Source organism: Nerophis lumbriciformis, linkage group LG07 (genome assembly GCF_033978685.3).
Source record: "Nerophis lumbriciformis linkage group LG07, RoL_Nlum_v2.1, whole genome shotgun sequence".
NCBI lineage: Eukaryota > Metazoa > Chordata > Actinopteri > Syngnathiformes > Syngnathidae > Nerophis > Nerophis lumbriciformis.
This window is the reverse complement of record NC_084554.2, coordinates 43,905,001-43,920,857: the sequence shown is the minus strand read 5'-3', so window position 1 is coordinate 43,920,857 and position 15,857 is coordinate 43,905,001. Positions and strand designations below refer to the sequence as shown.

The 15,857-nt window shown below is 39.5% G+C and overlaps 2 protein-coding genes across 5 annotated transcripts in view; one reads left to right on the top strand and one right to left on the bottom strand.

The window, feature by feature from the left end:
• The window catches only part of drosha (drosha ribonuclease III), a 298,514-nt gene extending 288,075 nt beyond the window's left edge, over positions 1-10,439 (top strand). Inside the window, exons 32-33 of one of the 2 annotated variants that reach the window (XM_072913522.1) lie at positions 5,226-5,384; positions 10,425-10,439. In XM_072913522.1, coding sequence (XP_072769623.1) covers positions 5,226-5,353 — 128 coding nt within the window. In that variant the 3' untranslated portion in view covers positions 5,354-5,384; positions 10,425-10,439. Of the gene's footprint in view, positions 1-5,225; positions 5,385-7,928; positions 9,782-10,424 lie in introns of those variants that run through there. The other variant, XM_061965099.1, reaches the window with a different exon arrangement.
• LOC133609487 (cadherin-6-like) overlaps positions 5,504-15,857 on the bottom strand; it is a 156,828-nt gene continuing 146,474 nt past the window's right edge. For 2 of the 3 annotated variants that reach the window (XM_061965102.1, XM_061965100.1), the window contains 4 exons: positions 15,709-15,845; positions 11,086-11,207; positions 10,479-10,911; positions 5,504-6,743 (listed from right to left, as the gene is read on the bottom strand). In XM_061965102.1, the coding sequence (XP_061821086.1) occupies positions 6,238-6,743; positions 10,479-10,911; positions 11,086-11,207; positions 15,709-15,845 (1,198 nt within the window). In that variant the 3' untranslated portion in view covers positions 5,504-6,237. The remainder of the gene's footprint in view (positions 6,744-10,478; positions 10,912-11,085; positions 11,208-15,708; positions 15,846-15,857) is intronic. The other variant, XM_061965101.1, reaches the window with a different exon arrangement.

Genomic DNA, 15,857 nt, shown 5'->3' with positions numbered 1-15,857 from the left:
TGATAACTAGCTAAAATGTTGATAATTAGCTAAACTCTTACTAACTAGCTTAACTATTCTTGATAATTAGCTGACAACTAGCCAAACTGTTAATAAATAGCATGACACTTGATAATAAACTATTTTACTATGAAGCCATGCTGTTGTAACACGTGGCTTGGCATTGTCTTGCTGAAATAAGCAGGGGCGTCCATGAAAAAGACGTTGCTCGGATGGCAGCATATGTTGCTCCAAAACCTGTATGTACCTTTCAGCATGAATGGTGCCTTCACAGACGTGTAGATCTGCTGCGTAGATGTTCCGCACTGACAAACGTGGGACTGCAGGTTAAGGGTCGAGTCCGACAGCTGCGGCCTCGTTAGGCCGAGCCGGCCCAACGTTGGCTGCGCCGCTCAACCACGTCTCGTTCCGTCCCGGCCGCCTTCGGAATGAAATGTTAAGCGAGACGCCTGACTGCACAAACGTGAGCGCTGACAAAACGAGGCGAGGGGACATCTCAAAGACTTTTTCACTGCTCGCCCCCCAAAATGCGTCTCTCTAATCTCAGGATGAAAAAGCGTGTGATGTAACGCAAAGCAAGGCATGAAAGATGGCGCCCCGCCTAGCATTCATGGCCAGCGCATGTTTGGCGTGATGACTCACTCGCCGCCAGTCCTGGAGGCGAGCGACTCGACCCATAGGTGGGAAAACACGTCGGCTGACACCTTATATTCAATAAAGTATGCAAGCGCCATCTTGGACAGACACGAGTGTTGTGAGTAAGCAAGAGTGACTTATTGGAGTTCATCAGCATGCAGATGAGCGCCGTCTCCAAGGAGCGGACAGCTGAGATGCATCAACCTGTGTGTGTGTGTGTGTGTGTGTACTTTCTGGCAACGTGCGTTAAATAATGGAACTCTGGAGTCTTTTCCTCTCAAGACAAGTGTTGATTTCCATTTTTGAGCCGCTTTCCTGCCGACTCAGCCAAAATGGATTGTTGACGCACGAGCGCGGCGGTTGCGAGGGGCGCGTGTTCTGTCGTTGACGAGTGTGTGCGGATCGGCGTGTGAATCGCTAACTTGCACAATTCCTTTCAACTTTGAGGGCCTTCCTTTCCTGTCTGCTGTGGAGGAGAAAGGTTCAAAAGACTTCAAAAAAGTGTTCAGCTGAAATGTCCAACTTGCAAAATCAGGAGTTCCAATGCAACTTCTGATTGACTGATTGGTCCCTTAAGAACTGTGTCCCAAAACAACCCTAAGTCTGAGTGTATTAGAAGTGTATTGTATATACAGGTAAAAGCCAGTAAATTAGAATATTTTGAAAAACTTGATTTATTTCAGTAATTGCATTCAAAAGGTGTAACTTGTACATTATATTTATTCATTGCACACAGACTGATGCATTCAAATGTTTATTTCATTTAATTTTGATGATTTGAAGTGGCAACAAATGAAAATCCAAAATTCCGTGTGTCACAAAATTAGAATATTACTTAAGGCTAATACAAAAAAGGGATTTTTAGAAATGTTGGCCAACTGAAAAGTATGAAAATGAAAAATATGAGCATGTACAATACTCAATACTTGGTTGGAGCTCCTTTTGCCTCAATTACTGCGTTAATGCGGCGTGGCATGGAGTCGATGAGTTTCTGGCACTGCTCAGGTGTTATGAGAGCCCAGGTTGCTCTGATAGTGGCCTTCAACTCTTCTGCGTTTTTGGGTCTGGCATTCTGCATCTTCCTTTTCACAATACCCCACAGATTTTCTATGGGGCTAAGGTCAGGGGAGTTGGCGGGCCAATTTAGAACAGAAATACCATGGTCCGTAAACCAGGCACGGGTAGATTTTGCGCTGTGTGCAGGCGCCAAGTCCTGTTGGAACTTGAAATCTCCATCTCCATAGAGCAGGTCAGCAGCAGGAAGCATGAAGTGCTCTAAAACTTGCTGGTAGACGGCTGCGTTGACCCTGGATCTCAGGAAACAGAGTGGACCGACACCAGCAGATGACATGGCACCCCAAACCATCACTGATGGTGGAAACTTTACACTAGACTTCAGGCAACGTGGATCCTGTGCCTCTCCTGTCTTCCTCCAGACTCTGGGACCTCGATTTCCAAAGGAAATGCAAAATTTGCTTTCGTCAGAAAACATGACTTTGGACCACTCAGCAGCAGTCCAGCTGGTGTCGGTCCACTCTGTTTCCTGAGATCCAGGGTCAACGCAGCCGTCTACCAGCAAGTTTTAGAGCACTTCATGCTTCCTGCTGCTGACCTGCTCTATGGAGATGGAGATTTCAAGTTCCAACAGGACTTGGCGCCTGCACACAGCGCAAAATCTACCCGTGCCTGGTTTACGGACCATGGTATTTCTGTTCTAAATTGGCCCGCCAACTCCCCTGACCTTAGCCCCATAGAAAATCTGTGGGGTATTGTGAAAAGGAAGATGCAGAATGCCAGACCCAAAAACGCAGAAGAGTTGAAGGCCACTATCAGAGCAACCTGGGCTCTCATAACACCTGAGCAGTGCCAGAAACTCATCGACTCCATGCCACGCCGCATTAACGCAGTAATTGAGGCAAAAGGAGCTCCAACCAAGTATTGAGTATTGTACATGCTCATATTTTTCATTTTCATACTTTTCAGTTGGCCAACATTTCTAAAAATCCCTTTTTTGTATTAGCCTTAAGTAATATTCTAATTTTGTGACACACGGAATTTTGGATTTTCATTTGTTGCCACTTCAAATCATCAAAATTAAATGAAATAAACATTTGAATGCATCAGTCTGTGTGCAATGAATAAATATAATGTACAAGTTACACCTTTTGAATGCAATTACTGAAACAAATGAAGTTTTTCAAAATATTCTAATTTACTGGCTTTTACCTGTATGTATGTATGTATATATATATATATATATATGTATATATATATATATATATATATATATACATATATATATATATATATATATATATATATATATATATATATATATATATATATACGGCAGTTCGCGGTATTGCAAATGTTCGTTCAGCGTATTTTTTGCACTGGTATACAGTACAAAATGAGTGACACGTCACGAGTGACACAACATATGTCCCGAGTCCTGTGTGCAACATCACAGCATAATATATGACAATTGATTATACCGGTATACATTGTACCGCTGTGTTATAACGCAGGCACTTACGAGCCATTCAACAATTACGTATGCAAAAGGGGGTGGGGTTGGGGGTCAAAATCCTGGGGGGGAAATGCGCACAATTAAGTACCATCATTTGTATAGTAAATTTTGCATACGGGGGTTGGGGTCAAAATCCTGGAGAAAAATGCGTACGTAATTGTTGAATGACCCCTTGTAAAAATAAAGAGTGTCACGTTATAATTGCCTTTCCAGACCCAAACAAAAAGAACTCCCGGGATGATTCATTGTGCTTTAAATTTTATTGCGGCATTAAGCGATGTCATGATTATTCTTACATCACTCTCAAATTTATAAGCGCATGCCTAATTTACCGCATGCCTTTGGTAAGCGCCGGAGTGTGAAGAGGTTTTAAATTAATTACCGCCGTTGCGCTAATTCAAGGAAATACGGTAGTGTCAAAGCGCTTTAGGTACCTTGAAGGTAGAAAAGTGCTATACAAGTATAACCCATTTACCATTTTAAGATGTGTAGCAAAGCCCGATGCCTCTTCTCTATAGGATGGAGCAAACAAGTGAGGGGTATGATTGTTTTTTTTCTCATGTTTGGTGTTCATAATCAGTCTGCAGGGACATTACTGTTAAAAAGTCCCCTTTGTATGATAGCGGGCCTTCAAGGCGTATTACATGTACCATATTTTTCGGAATATAAGTCAGTTTTTTTCATAGTTTGGGGGGGTGCGACTTATACTCAGGAGCGACTTATGTGTGAAATCATTAACACATTACCGTGAAATATCAAATAATATTAATTAGCTCATTCACGTAAGAGACTAGACCAGGGGTCGACAACCCGCGGCTCTAGAGCCGCATGCGGCTCTTTAGCGCCGTCCTAGTGGCTCTCTGGAGCTTTTTCAAAAATGTATGGAAAATGTAAAAAGTTGAGGGGAAAATATTTTTTGTGTTTTTTTAATATGGTTTCTGTAGGAGGACAAACATGACACAAACCTCCCTAATTGCTATAAAGCACACTGTTTGTATTAAACATGCTTCACTGATTCCAGTATTTGGCGAGCGCCGTTTTGTCCTACTAATTTTGGCGGTCCTTGAACTCACCGTAGTTTGTTTACATGTATAACTTTCTCCGACATTCTAGGACGTGTTTTATGCCACTTCTTTTTCTGTCTCATTTTGTCCATCAAACTTTTAACGTTGTGCATGCATGCACAAAGGTGAGTTTTGTTGATGTTATTGACTTGTGTGGAGTGCTAATCAGACATATTTGGTCACTGCATGACTGCAAGCTAATCAATGCTAACATGCTATTTAGGCTAGCTATATGTACATATTGCATCATTATACCTCATTTGTAGCTATATCTGAGCTCATTTAGTTTCCTTTAAGCCCTCTTAATTCAATTTATATCTCATGACACACTATCTGCATTATTTTTTTGCGGCTCCAGACAGATTTGATTTTGTATTTTTGGTCCAATATGGCTCTTTCAGCATTTTGGGTTGCCGACCCCCGGACTAGACGTATAAGATTTCATGGGATTTAGCGATTAGGAGTGACAGATTGTTTGGTAAACGTATAGCATGTTCTATATGTTATAGTTATTTGAATGACTCTTACTATAATATGTTACGTTAACAAACCAGGCACGTTCTCAGTTGGTTATTTATGCCTCATATAACGTACACTTATTCAGCCTGTTCTTTATTTATTTTAAATTGCCTTTCAAATGTCTATTCTTGGTGTTGGGTTTTATCAAATAAATTTCCCCCCAAAATGCGACTTATATATGTTTTTTTCCTTCTTTATTGTGCATTTTCGGCCGGTGCGACTTATACTCCGAAAAATACGGTAATTGAGGAGCATCTAAAAAAGCCGGTCTCTAATTGTTAGGAAAAGTAATGAAGTAGTCTTGTAATTATGTTGTCAGCCGTCATGGTCAGTCTGCTGAAACCACACAAGCTTGTCTAATTAACTTTTACGTCCTCATTAAGAACGACGTCTTAGCACCGCCTCCCATCTTTCTTCTTTTTCCCCCCCCCCACCGCTAACGGACTCCTTCTCTGTTCTCTGCCGCCCGCCCACAGATAACTTCCCACAGATGGCTCATCAGAAGCGCTTCATCGAGCGCAAATACCGTCAGGAGCTGAAGGAGATGAGACGCGAGCGCGAGCGACAGGACGACGACGACGAGCCCGACGACGGCAGGAAGTGATGACGAGGCGGAACGTCGTCTCCTCATGCTCGTGAGTGGCCAGGCCGACAATGTCGCTCGTACACTGAAAACACACCTTTTAAAGTATTCTAAATAAAGTCCTACGTCAATAGTTGTCTTCCCAGAGTGGTATCAAGTGGACACATGAAACACGTTTGAAGATATTTAATCGCGTCATATAAATATTCCGTACAAAATGTCACCTTGTACAAAGCAGAAGTAACGGGACAGTCAGACAACCCCCCAAACATGTTTTTGTTTTTTTTAATATATTTGCCTACGCTCACAGAACTCCACATTTGTCACCAACGCACCCACGGCGTCTACACATCGACAACCAACATCTACCAGGACAGCGCCACCATGTTTGCGTCAGAGGGGGTGAATAAAAACAAAGATGCGCCGCAAAAAGAAAAAAAAAAACCCTCGGCGATGTCGAGGCAGCAAATCTTTGAGGTGTCGCGTTCTATTATGTCCTCCGTCGTCCTAAAGAGACTTTCTTTGAACAAATTCACTAAAGTTCCCAGCATTGGTTGACTTCCTGTCCGCCTTTACCTTGAGCACAGCCAGGGGGCGCTGTGAGTGTCGAGGTGAAGATGTCTGTACAGTGTTTTTGATCATGAACGTACACAAGCTAAGATCACAATATGCAGCGTGATGTTTGTCGCACAAAAAGTACACAACTGCGCCAGCGTGTTCGTCACAGGCAGCAGCGGCACGATAAAAACAAAGAAGAAAAAAAAAAAAAACAGTTAGATATATTCCGGCGGGCGTGGCTTAACACCACACAGAGGTCCCTTTGCCCTAACTACCACGTGACGGGACACATGACGCCAACCACGGGGTGTCCGTGCGTCCGCCCTGGCACAGAAAGTCGCCGCTCGTTAGGAATCTCTGTCGCTGTCGTCGGCGCCGTACATGTCAGCCAGTTTCTTAAAGCGCGGCCCCCACTCGCTCAGGTAGTTGTAGTCCTGCTCGCCCTCGGTGGTGGCCGACTCCAGCGAGCTGAGCGACTCGGCCACGGAGCCGCTGCCCTCGTAGGCGTACGTGGCCAGCGAGTCGTACGGCGGAGCAGTGGCGTCGCCGTCGTTGTCCTGGATCCTCTGGTTGATGAAGTCCCTCACGTCGCCGTTGTTGTTGTTCCGGGCCAAGGGGGGCGCGGGCCGCCTGGCCGGTGGGTAGTACGCCTCGGGGAGGATGTCCCGCCGCTGCTTGGCGTCCTCGATGGCCTCGGGGTTGCGCAGCGTGCCGATGTCGAAGGCCTGGGTGTCCTCCTCGCCGCCGCCCTCGTCGTTGTAGCTGACCACGTTGTCCCGCACGTCCTCTTTGGAGATGATCAGGGGCTCCTTCTTGCGTTGCCTCCTCAGGGCGGCGAACAAAACCACGATCACTGCGGGCGCAGGGAACAACAAACAGTCAGGAGCGCGGCCGCCGACAGATATTTAGTGCCGCCGCCGTACTGTATTTCTGTCCTCGCAGCCACCGCTTAACATCACCATTTAGGAACAAGGCGGGGCAAATGATCATGTGACAACTACAACACTGACTGGTCAAACATGGACGCTCTTCACTTCTACTCGTCTACCACATAAAATCTCTTTTTATTTGTTTTACTTTCACTTTAAATAATGTTTTCAATCAATCAATCAATCAAAGTTTACTTATATAGCCCTAAATCACAAGTGTCTCAAAGGGCTGCACAAGCCACAACGACATCCTCGGCTCAGATCCCACATCAGGGCAAGAAAAAAACTCAACGCAATGGGATACAATGAGAAACCTTGGAGGGGACCGCAGATGTTTTCATTAGGGATGTCCGATAATGGCTTTTTGCCGATATCCGATATTCCAATATTGTCCAACTCTTTAATTACAGATACCGATATCAACCGATATATACAGTTGATGAATTAACACATTATTATGCCTAATTTGGACAACCAGGTATGGTGAAGATAAGGTACTTTTTAAAAAAAATTATAAAATAAGATAAATAAATTAAAAACATTTTCTTGAATAAAAAGAAAGTAAAACAATATAAAAACAGTTACATAGAAACTAGTAATTAATGAAAATGAGTCAAATTAACTGTTAAAGGTTAGTACTATTAGTGGACCAGCAGCACGCACAATCATGTGTGCTTACGAAGACTGTATCCCTTGCAGACTGTATTGATATATATTGATGTATAATGTAGGAACCAGAATATTAATAACAGAAAGAAACAACCCTTTTGTGTGAATGAGGGAGGGAGGTTTTTTTGGTTGGTGCACTAATTGTAAGTGTATCTTGTGTTTTTTATGTTGATTTAATTTAAAGAAAAAAAAACAGAAAAAAAACGATACCGATAATTTCCGATATTACATTTTAACGCATTTATCGGCCGATAACATCGGCAGGCCGATATTATCGGACATCCCTAGTTTTCATTCTTACTTACTTTCTTGACTATAGTCCCTATTAGGGCTGCAACAACTACCGTAATTTCCGGACTATAAGCCGCTACTTTTTTCCCTTGTTCTGGTCCCTGCGGCTTATACAACGGGGCGGCTTTTCTACGGCTTACGGTAACCAGGGGCGCGTACTACCGAGGATGCGCGAGACCGAGGCAGACATCTGGCGCCAGGTAACGAGAGCAAAACAAAGAGTAGGAGAGCGTCAGCGACAGTTTGCTCGAAGGAAGTGCTCATGCAAACACCCTCAATATGGAAAACAAACGGAGAAGTGCATATGATGATGATGAAGAGGACGGCGTAACGGCTGACGAAGCCGAAGCCGTTGATTCCACTGACGAAGAGGAAGGTTTTGAGAGCGAGAACAAAGGAGAGAGAGTGGCTGACGACGCCATTTTGGACCTGTTCTTCTACGACACCGACGAAGAGGATTTCGGTGGTTTTAGTACGCAGGAGGAAGACGATGACACAATGATTAAAGACTGACTTTTCATATACCGGTAGTAGGCTGGTTATTTTGATAACGTAAACGGCCGCGGGACTGCACTTTTACTGCCGTGTTACAGGCGAGCACTTTGTATTACTTTGCACCGTTGTATTATTTGTACTCTGCACGAATGCTGTTCGCCATGTCAAAGTTTGATTGAATGATTGAAAGATTTATTGTTAATAAATGGGACGCTTTGCGTTCCCAAACAGTCATCTCTGTCCCGACAATCCCCTCCGTGGTAGCAGGAACCCCTATATACTACGGTAATTACACATCAAAACGCCCGCGGCTTATAGTCTGGTGCGGCTTATATATGGAGCAATCTGTATTTTCCCCTAAATTTAGCTGGTGCGGCTTATAGTCAGGTGCGCCTTATAGTCCGGAAATGACGGTAATCGATTAAATCGATTATAAAAATAGTTGCCACTTAATTTAGTCATCGAATCATTGGATCTATGCTATGCGCATGCGCAGAGGCTACTTTATTTTTATTTTATTATTTTATTATTTTTTTTAAACCTTTATTTATAATCTGCAACATTTACAAACAGCTGAGAAACAATAATCAAGATAAGTATGGTGCCAGTATGCTGGGGGTTTTTTTCAATAAAATACTGGAAAGGACAGAAATGTAGTTTGTCTTTTATCCGATTAGTAATCGATTAATCGAAGTAATAATCGACAGATTAATCGATTATCAAATTAGTTGTTAGTTGCAGCCCTAGTCCCTATCTAGATTAGCTGTTTTCAACCTTTTTGGCCTCAGGGTCGGGGCCCCCTCAAATATTAACAGTGAATTAGTAATCTTATCTACATCGTATTAACCACTCATATGTAACCTACCCACAGTTTAACAGGATACACCTTGTCCAATGATATGAAATCTTACAAATATTATCAAGGCTTAGGTCAGGCTGATTAGAAAAATAAATACTGATCAAATATACTGCAAAATAAGGTAGTCATAAAACCATGACATACAATTACACTGTGCTGAAATAAATAGACCAAAAATTAATGATAAACTTCAACAATTTAGTCATAATTTTTGCGCTTAAGAAACTTCTGTACGTAACTCCAAAATTCTTGTTTGTTTGTTATAGTCATTACTGCCACGAGTGGTGAAAAAGTGTATTACAACTGAGTACCGCTGCGGCCCATATGAACCTCAGCTGAGAAACAGATTTTTTTTTGTTGGCCCTATGGTTAAGAAAACTGATCTAGATGATTGAAATCTTTATGGTCATACAACAAACATTGCAGTAATGATGTTGCTTTATTATGTAAGACTATTATTATGTTTGGTTCATTCACAGAACTGTGCAATTAAATACTACAAAATGATATTGAAACTGTGACTAACTTATATATTCCCTGAAATTTTTCATAATTTTGGATGAATTATTTGAGCAACAATTCTTTTTTTTTTTTTTGATTCAACATGTTTAAAAAAATGTATTTTCAGTACTGGCATTTATTTTATTTTATGGGAAATATTAAAGTGCTTTATGCTATTTAATGGCATTTGTCTTTTTCTATATTCCATGACTGTTTACATCGTTTAATAATGACCATTATTAGTGAATTAGTGACCATTCATATTTTGTATACATTTAGCATTTTTCCATTTTAGGAACAATATTACATGTGATATTGTATTTAGTTGCCTTTGTCTTGCTATATTTCATGACCTTTCACATCATTTAATGATATATTTTTTAAATTTTATATCTCTAGTGTTTTTCTTTTCTGTATTGGCCTTTTTCTCATTTTAGGGGCAATAATAAAAAAAAAATTGTATTTAATGGCATTTGTCTTTTTTATCTTTCATTACATTTGTATCATGTATTGATGAATTATTATAGTGACAATACAAACATTTTTAAACTTAATTCAACATTATTAATTGTACTGGCATTTGTTTTCATTTTAGGAGCAATATTTCATGTTGGTGGTATTTAAAGGCATTTGTCTTTCTGTATTCAATGATTTGTTTCCTTATTTATTTGTATTTATTTTGATGTAGATTTACTTTTTTGACTGGTCTTTGTATTATTGATGATTTAATTTATTCATTTGAATCTGTCAAAGAGGTTGTGGGCTGGATCAATGTATTATTTTCTTGTAGGATGCAGGAAGTGGCGAACCCGTCGGGTGCCGCCCCACAGTGTTGTGTACTCACTCAGCAGGATCATGACGCACAGCAAGATAGCCACCAGCGCCCCCGTGCTCAGCCCCGCCCTGGCCGTCAGCGCCTCGGCGTTGCACAACTTCATGTTGCCCTCGCGGTCGCACGTGCACACCCTGACGGTGAGCGTGTTGGTGCTGCTGCGTACGGGCATGCCGCCGTCCGAGATGACCACGGGCACGTGGTAGACGCTCTTCAGGAGGCTGCTGTAGCTGTTCCTCCGCGTCAGGATCCACGCCGTGTTGTCTGAAAAAATCCGAAAAGAAGATGAGCGCTGAACTCTCGGCCGCACAAACGGCGTGACGCTACCTCGGTTGTCGCGGACGGAGAAGTTGGCCTTGCCGGCGTTCTCCTGGGCCAGACTGAAGAAGAAGCGATGTCCTCCGAGAGGCTCGTCCGGGTCAGTGGCGCTCACCGTTTGGATCCTCTGGAAAGACCAAGAAGAAGCAACAACAAACTCACTTTATTGGTCTGCACTTTGCTACCCTTCAGTTGGAAGTGTGAGAGAACCAAAAGGGCGGAACTAGATGTGGGCCTACACGCATACGACTACATTTCATCATAACAATGTAGTTCGCTTAGCATGTGCGTCTGCACCCACCTGATTGGCTTTAGCGTTCTCACACACAAACGTCTCGTAGTTGGTGGCGAAAGTTGGTGCGTTGTCGTTGACGTCCAGCACTCGGATGTGGACGGGCACGCGGCTGTTCTGGTTCTGGTTGTCTGGGAAAGACAAACGCCATCAGGGTAAACGTGAGTCGACTAAAACACAACGTTAGTTAAAAGTCCCAACAAATTTGTCCTCCGCATTTGACCCATCCCCATGTTCACCCCCTGGGAGGTGAGGGGAGCAGTGAGCAGCAGCGGTGGCCGCGCTCGGGAATCATTTGGTGCTTTAACCCCCAATTTAGTGATCAGATAAGCTAAAAATGCACATCCAATAAGTTAACCTGCTCAGTGGCCTTGTGGTTAAAGTGTCCGCCCTGAGATCGGTAGGTCGTGCGTTCAACCCATTACCCGTATACTCAGCATCAAGGGTTGGAATTGGGGGTTAAATCACCAAAAATTATCCCCGAGCACGGCCACCGCTGCTGCTCACTGCTCCCTTCACCTCCCAGGAGGTGAACATGGGGATGGGTCAAATGCAGAGAGTAATTTCACCACACCTAGTGTGTGTGTGTGTGACTATCAGTGGTACTTTAACTCTTATACATTTTGTACTACTGTATTTTTTGGACTATAAGTCGCAGTTTTTTTCATAGTTTGGCCGGGGTGCGACTTATACTCAGGAGCGACTTATGTGTGAAATTATTAACACATTACCGTAAAATATCAAATAATATTATTTAGCTCATTCAAGTAAGAGACTAGACCAGGGGTCGGCAACCCGCGGCTCTAGAGCCGCATCTTTAGCGCCGCCCTAGTGGCTCTCTGGAGCTTTTTAAAAATGTATGAAAAATGGAAAAAGTTGAGGGGGAAAAAAAAATATTTTTTGTGTTAATATAGTTTCTGTAGGAGGACACAAACCTTCCTAATTGTTATAAAGCACACTGTTTATATTAAACATGCTTCACCGTTTCGAGTATTTGGCGAGCGCCGTTTTGTCCTACTAATTTTGGCGGTCCTTGAACTCACCTTAGTTTGTTTACATGTATAACTTTCTCCGACTTTCTAGGACGTGTTTTATGCCACTTCTTTTTCTGTCTCATTTTGTCTACCAAACTTAACGTTGTGCATGAACCCACAAAGGTGAGTTTTGTTGATGTTATTGACTTGTGTGGAGTGCTAATCAGACATATTTGGTCACTGCATGACTGCAAGCTAATCGATGCTAACATGCTATTTAGGCTAGCTATATGTACATATTGCATCATTATGCCTCATTTGTAGCTATATTTGAGCTCATTTCGTTTCCTTTAAGTCCTCTTAATTCCATGACACACTATCTGTATAGTATGTCTTTAAATTTTTTGCGGCTCCAGACAGATTTGTTTTTGTATTTTTGGTCCAATATGGCTCTTTCAACATTTTGGGTTGCCGACCCCCGGACTAGACGTATAAGATTTCATGGGATTTAGCGATTAGGAGTGACAGATTGTTTGGTAAACGTATAGCATGTTCTATTTGTTATAGTTATTTGAATGACTCTTACCATAATATGTTACGTTAACATACCAGGCACGTTCTCAGTTGGTTATTTATGCCTCATATAACGTACACTTATTCAGCCTGTTGTTCACTATTCTTTATTTATTTTAAATTGCCTTTCAAATGTCTATTCTTGGTGTTGGCTTTTATCAAATACATTTCCCCAAAAAATGCGACTTATATATGTTTTTCCCCTTCTTTATTATGCATTTCCGGCCGGTGCGACTTATACTCCAAAAAATACGGTACATTCAAAGTAGGGTTGTTAGGTATATCGCCACTAAAAATGTACCGCGGCACTAATGAATTAAAAACAGTACTATGCTGCTACAGAAAAATATGTTGGTTTCTTTCCTGGACATGTGACATTGATGGTTATATGAGCAGGGGGGGCATGTTAGGCAACGCACACACACAGAGTATTTACAAGCAGACACAGTGTGGAGACCAAAGAGAAAGAATGGAAGTATTTTGGCTTCAAAACTAAAACATTGTTATGTGGTAACTTGTCTTTTGTCTTAACAGCTGATTTTAATTGCTGCATGTGTGTTTGATTCATCCATTCACGCATGGAGCACTGCCCTAATGCTCTTGGGCCCGGAGTTGAGCAGAGCTGCGCAGGTTGCTCCCCGCCGTACAGTACTTGCACAGCACTCCATCTTCTTCCTCAGCAAGGCGTTGTCACGACAACCTGATGCCGTGTAAGTGACTTTTAAACTAGAGTTAAGAGTTTCAGTCGCTATCAAGTTAGCGATGCAGTAACATTTTGATGCGATGCTGCTCCGGCGAGGACCAGTAAATGTGGGGGTGCCTTCATCACTTTGTCAAACATGTAAGTAGAGCAAAGCTTATAAATGATGAACTTGGACAGTTTAAGTCAGAAAATTGATGATGCTTTGTCCGAAGAATGTGACCTTGCTCCTCTGAACTTTTATTCAATGTTAAACTGCAATCTTGTTTTGGTTGCAGCAAGCTCCCACACAGATATGATGTGGAAAGGAATACGACCGTTATTTACAGCGAATTTAAAAGACCACGTGTGCTTTCTTATACTCGTTTGTGTAGTGTTGATACAAATCATCAAATGTCCCTGACACGTGTATTCATGTGAAAGATGAATTCACAAGGAAACATCTTTGCAGGTAAGAACATCTACTTTACCCTCTGAGCCACTACCGCCTGTAAATACACACAACTCTAATATATTTACATTATGATTTAGTTTTTATATTATTGTATATCAACACTTCTTTCAAATTGTAATCATATATTTACAGTCCTTATTTTCGGTAATATTTGTTTTAATATTTATATTATACATGTACATTTACTTTCTAATTTTACTGATATATCTATAGTTATAACATTTGTTTTAATTATTGCACATTATATATACATTTACTTTGTCATTTTACTAATATATTTACTGTTATAGCATTTTAAACTGTCCATTTTAATATTGTATATAAACATTGTTTTCTAGTTATACTATATTTACTGTCCTGTTATTTTTGTTAATGATTTAATTTGTTAGGTGTTCTATTTTTTTACAGGCATGTTTACTTTTTAATTTTACCAATATATTTATTACATTTATAGCAATATAATGTGTAATAGTTGTATTATTGCATATACGTTCTAACTTAACTAACATATTAACAGTTAAAACTTTTGTTAATATCTATTTTGTTACTTTCATCATTGTATATGTATGTTTACATTTAATTTTAATTAAAAAAATAGTTATGACAATTTGTTCATATTTGTATGTACACATTTTACTAATATATATATATACAGTTACATCATTTCCATTTGTTAATTTAAATATTGTTTTATATACATTTTTAATTCAATTTTTTAAATAACATTTACAGTCATATTTTCTTTAATATGATTTAATTTGCAAATTGTTTTATTATTTTACATGCACATTTACTTTTCCATTTTACCAATATATCTACAGTTATAGCATTTAGCTTGTTTATATTATTGTGTACAAACATTTACTTTATAATTTTACTCATATATTTACAGTTACAACATGAATTATCTCATTTGTTAATAATTTTATTATTGTACACAATTGTAATATATTTAGTTACAACATGTATTTATTGTGTTCATATTTACATTACATAAACACATTTAATTTCTAAATTCACTAAAATATTTAGTTATATTTGCTAATATTTATTGTTATTGTTTTAATGTACATATGATTTACTTCCTGATTTTAATATATTAGTCAGTTATAACGTGTTAATATTTAACATTTACTTTTTAATTTTAGTAATATATTTACAGTTAAATGATAATAAATGTGTTATTTTATTGCATGTACACATTTACTTTCTAATTTTACAAATATATTTATAGTTATATTTTATCATTTTAAATGTGTTAATATTTATATTGTATAAACATATTCACTTTCCAATTTTACAAATATATTTATAGTTATATTTCATATTTTAAAATGTGTTAATATTTTATTGCATATTCACATTTACTTTCTAATTTTACCAATATATATTAGTTATATTTATCATTTTAAATGTGTTAATATTTATATTGTATATACATATTTACTTTCTAATTTTACAAATATATTTATCTTCATATTTTATCATTTAAAATGTGTTAATATTTATATTATATATATATATATATACACATTTACTTTCTAATTTTACAGGTATATGTACAGTTATATTTTATCATTTTAAATGTGTTAATATTTATATTGTATATACATATTTACTTTCTAATTTTACAGATATATTTATCTTCATATTTTATCATTTAAAATGTGTTAATATTTATATTATATCTATATACACATTTACTTTCTAATTTTACAGGTATATGTACAGTTATATTTGATCATTTTAAATGTGTTAATATTTACATTATTGCAAATACACATTTACTTTGTAATCGTACCAATATATTTACGGTTGCAATTATTGTGTAGCAACAATATGATTCATAGTATTAAGAACAATATGAGGTTTGCACAAGTAAAGACCATTTAAAAATGAATGAAATAGAGAAAATATTATTTTGCACTCACTGAACTCGGAGGCGATGACAGAAATGTTGTGCCAAGCGTTCTCCTCGCGGTCCAACTCTTTGAGCAGAAACACCGAGCCGTTGGTGGCGTGGACATCGAACACACGGTCCATGTCGGTGCGTCGGTCGATGGAATATCTGACACACAAA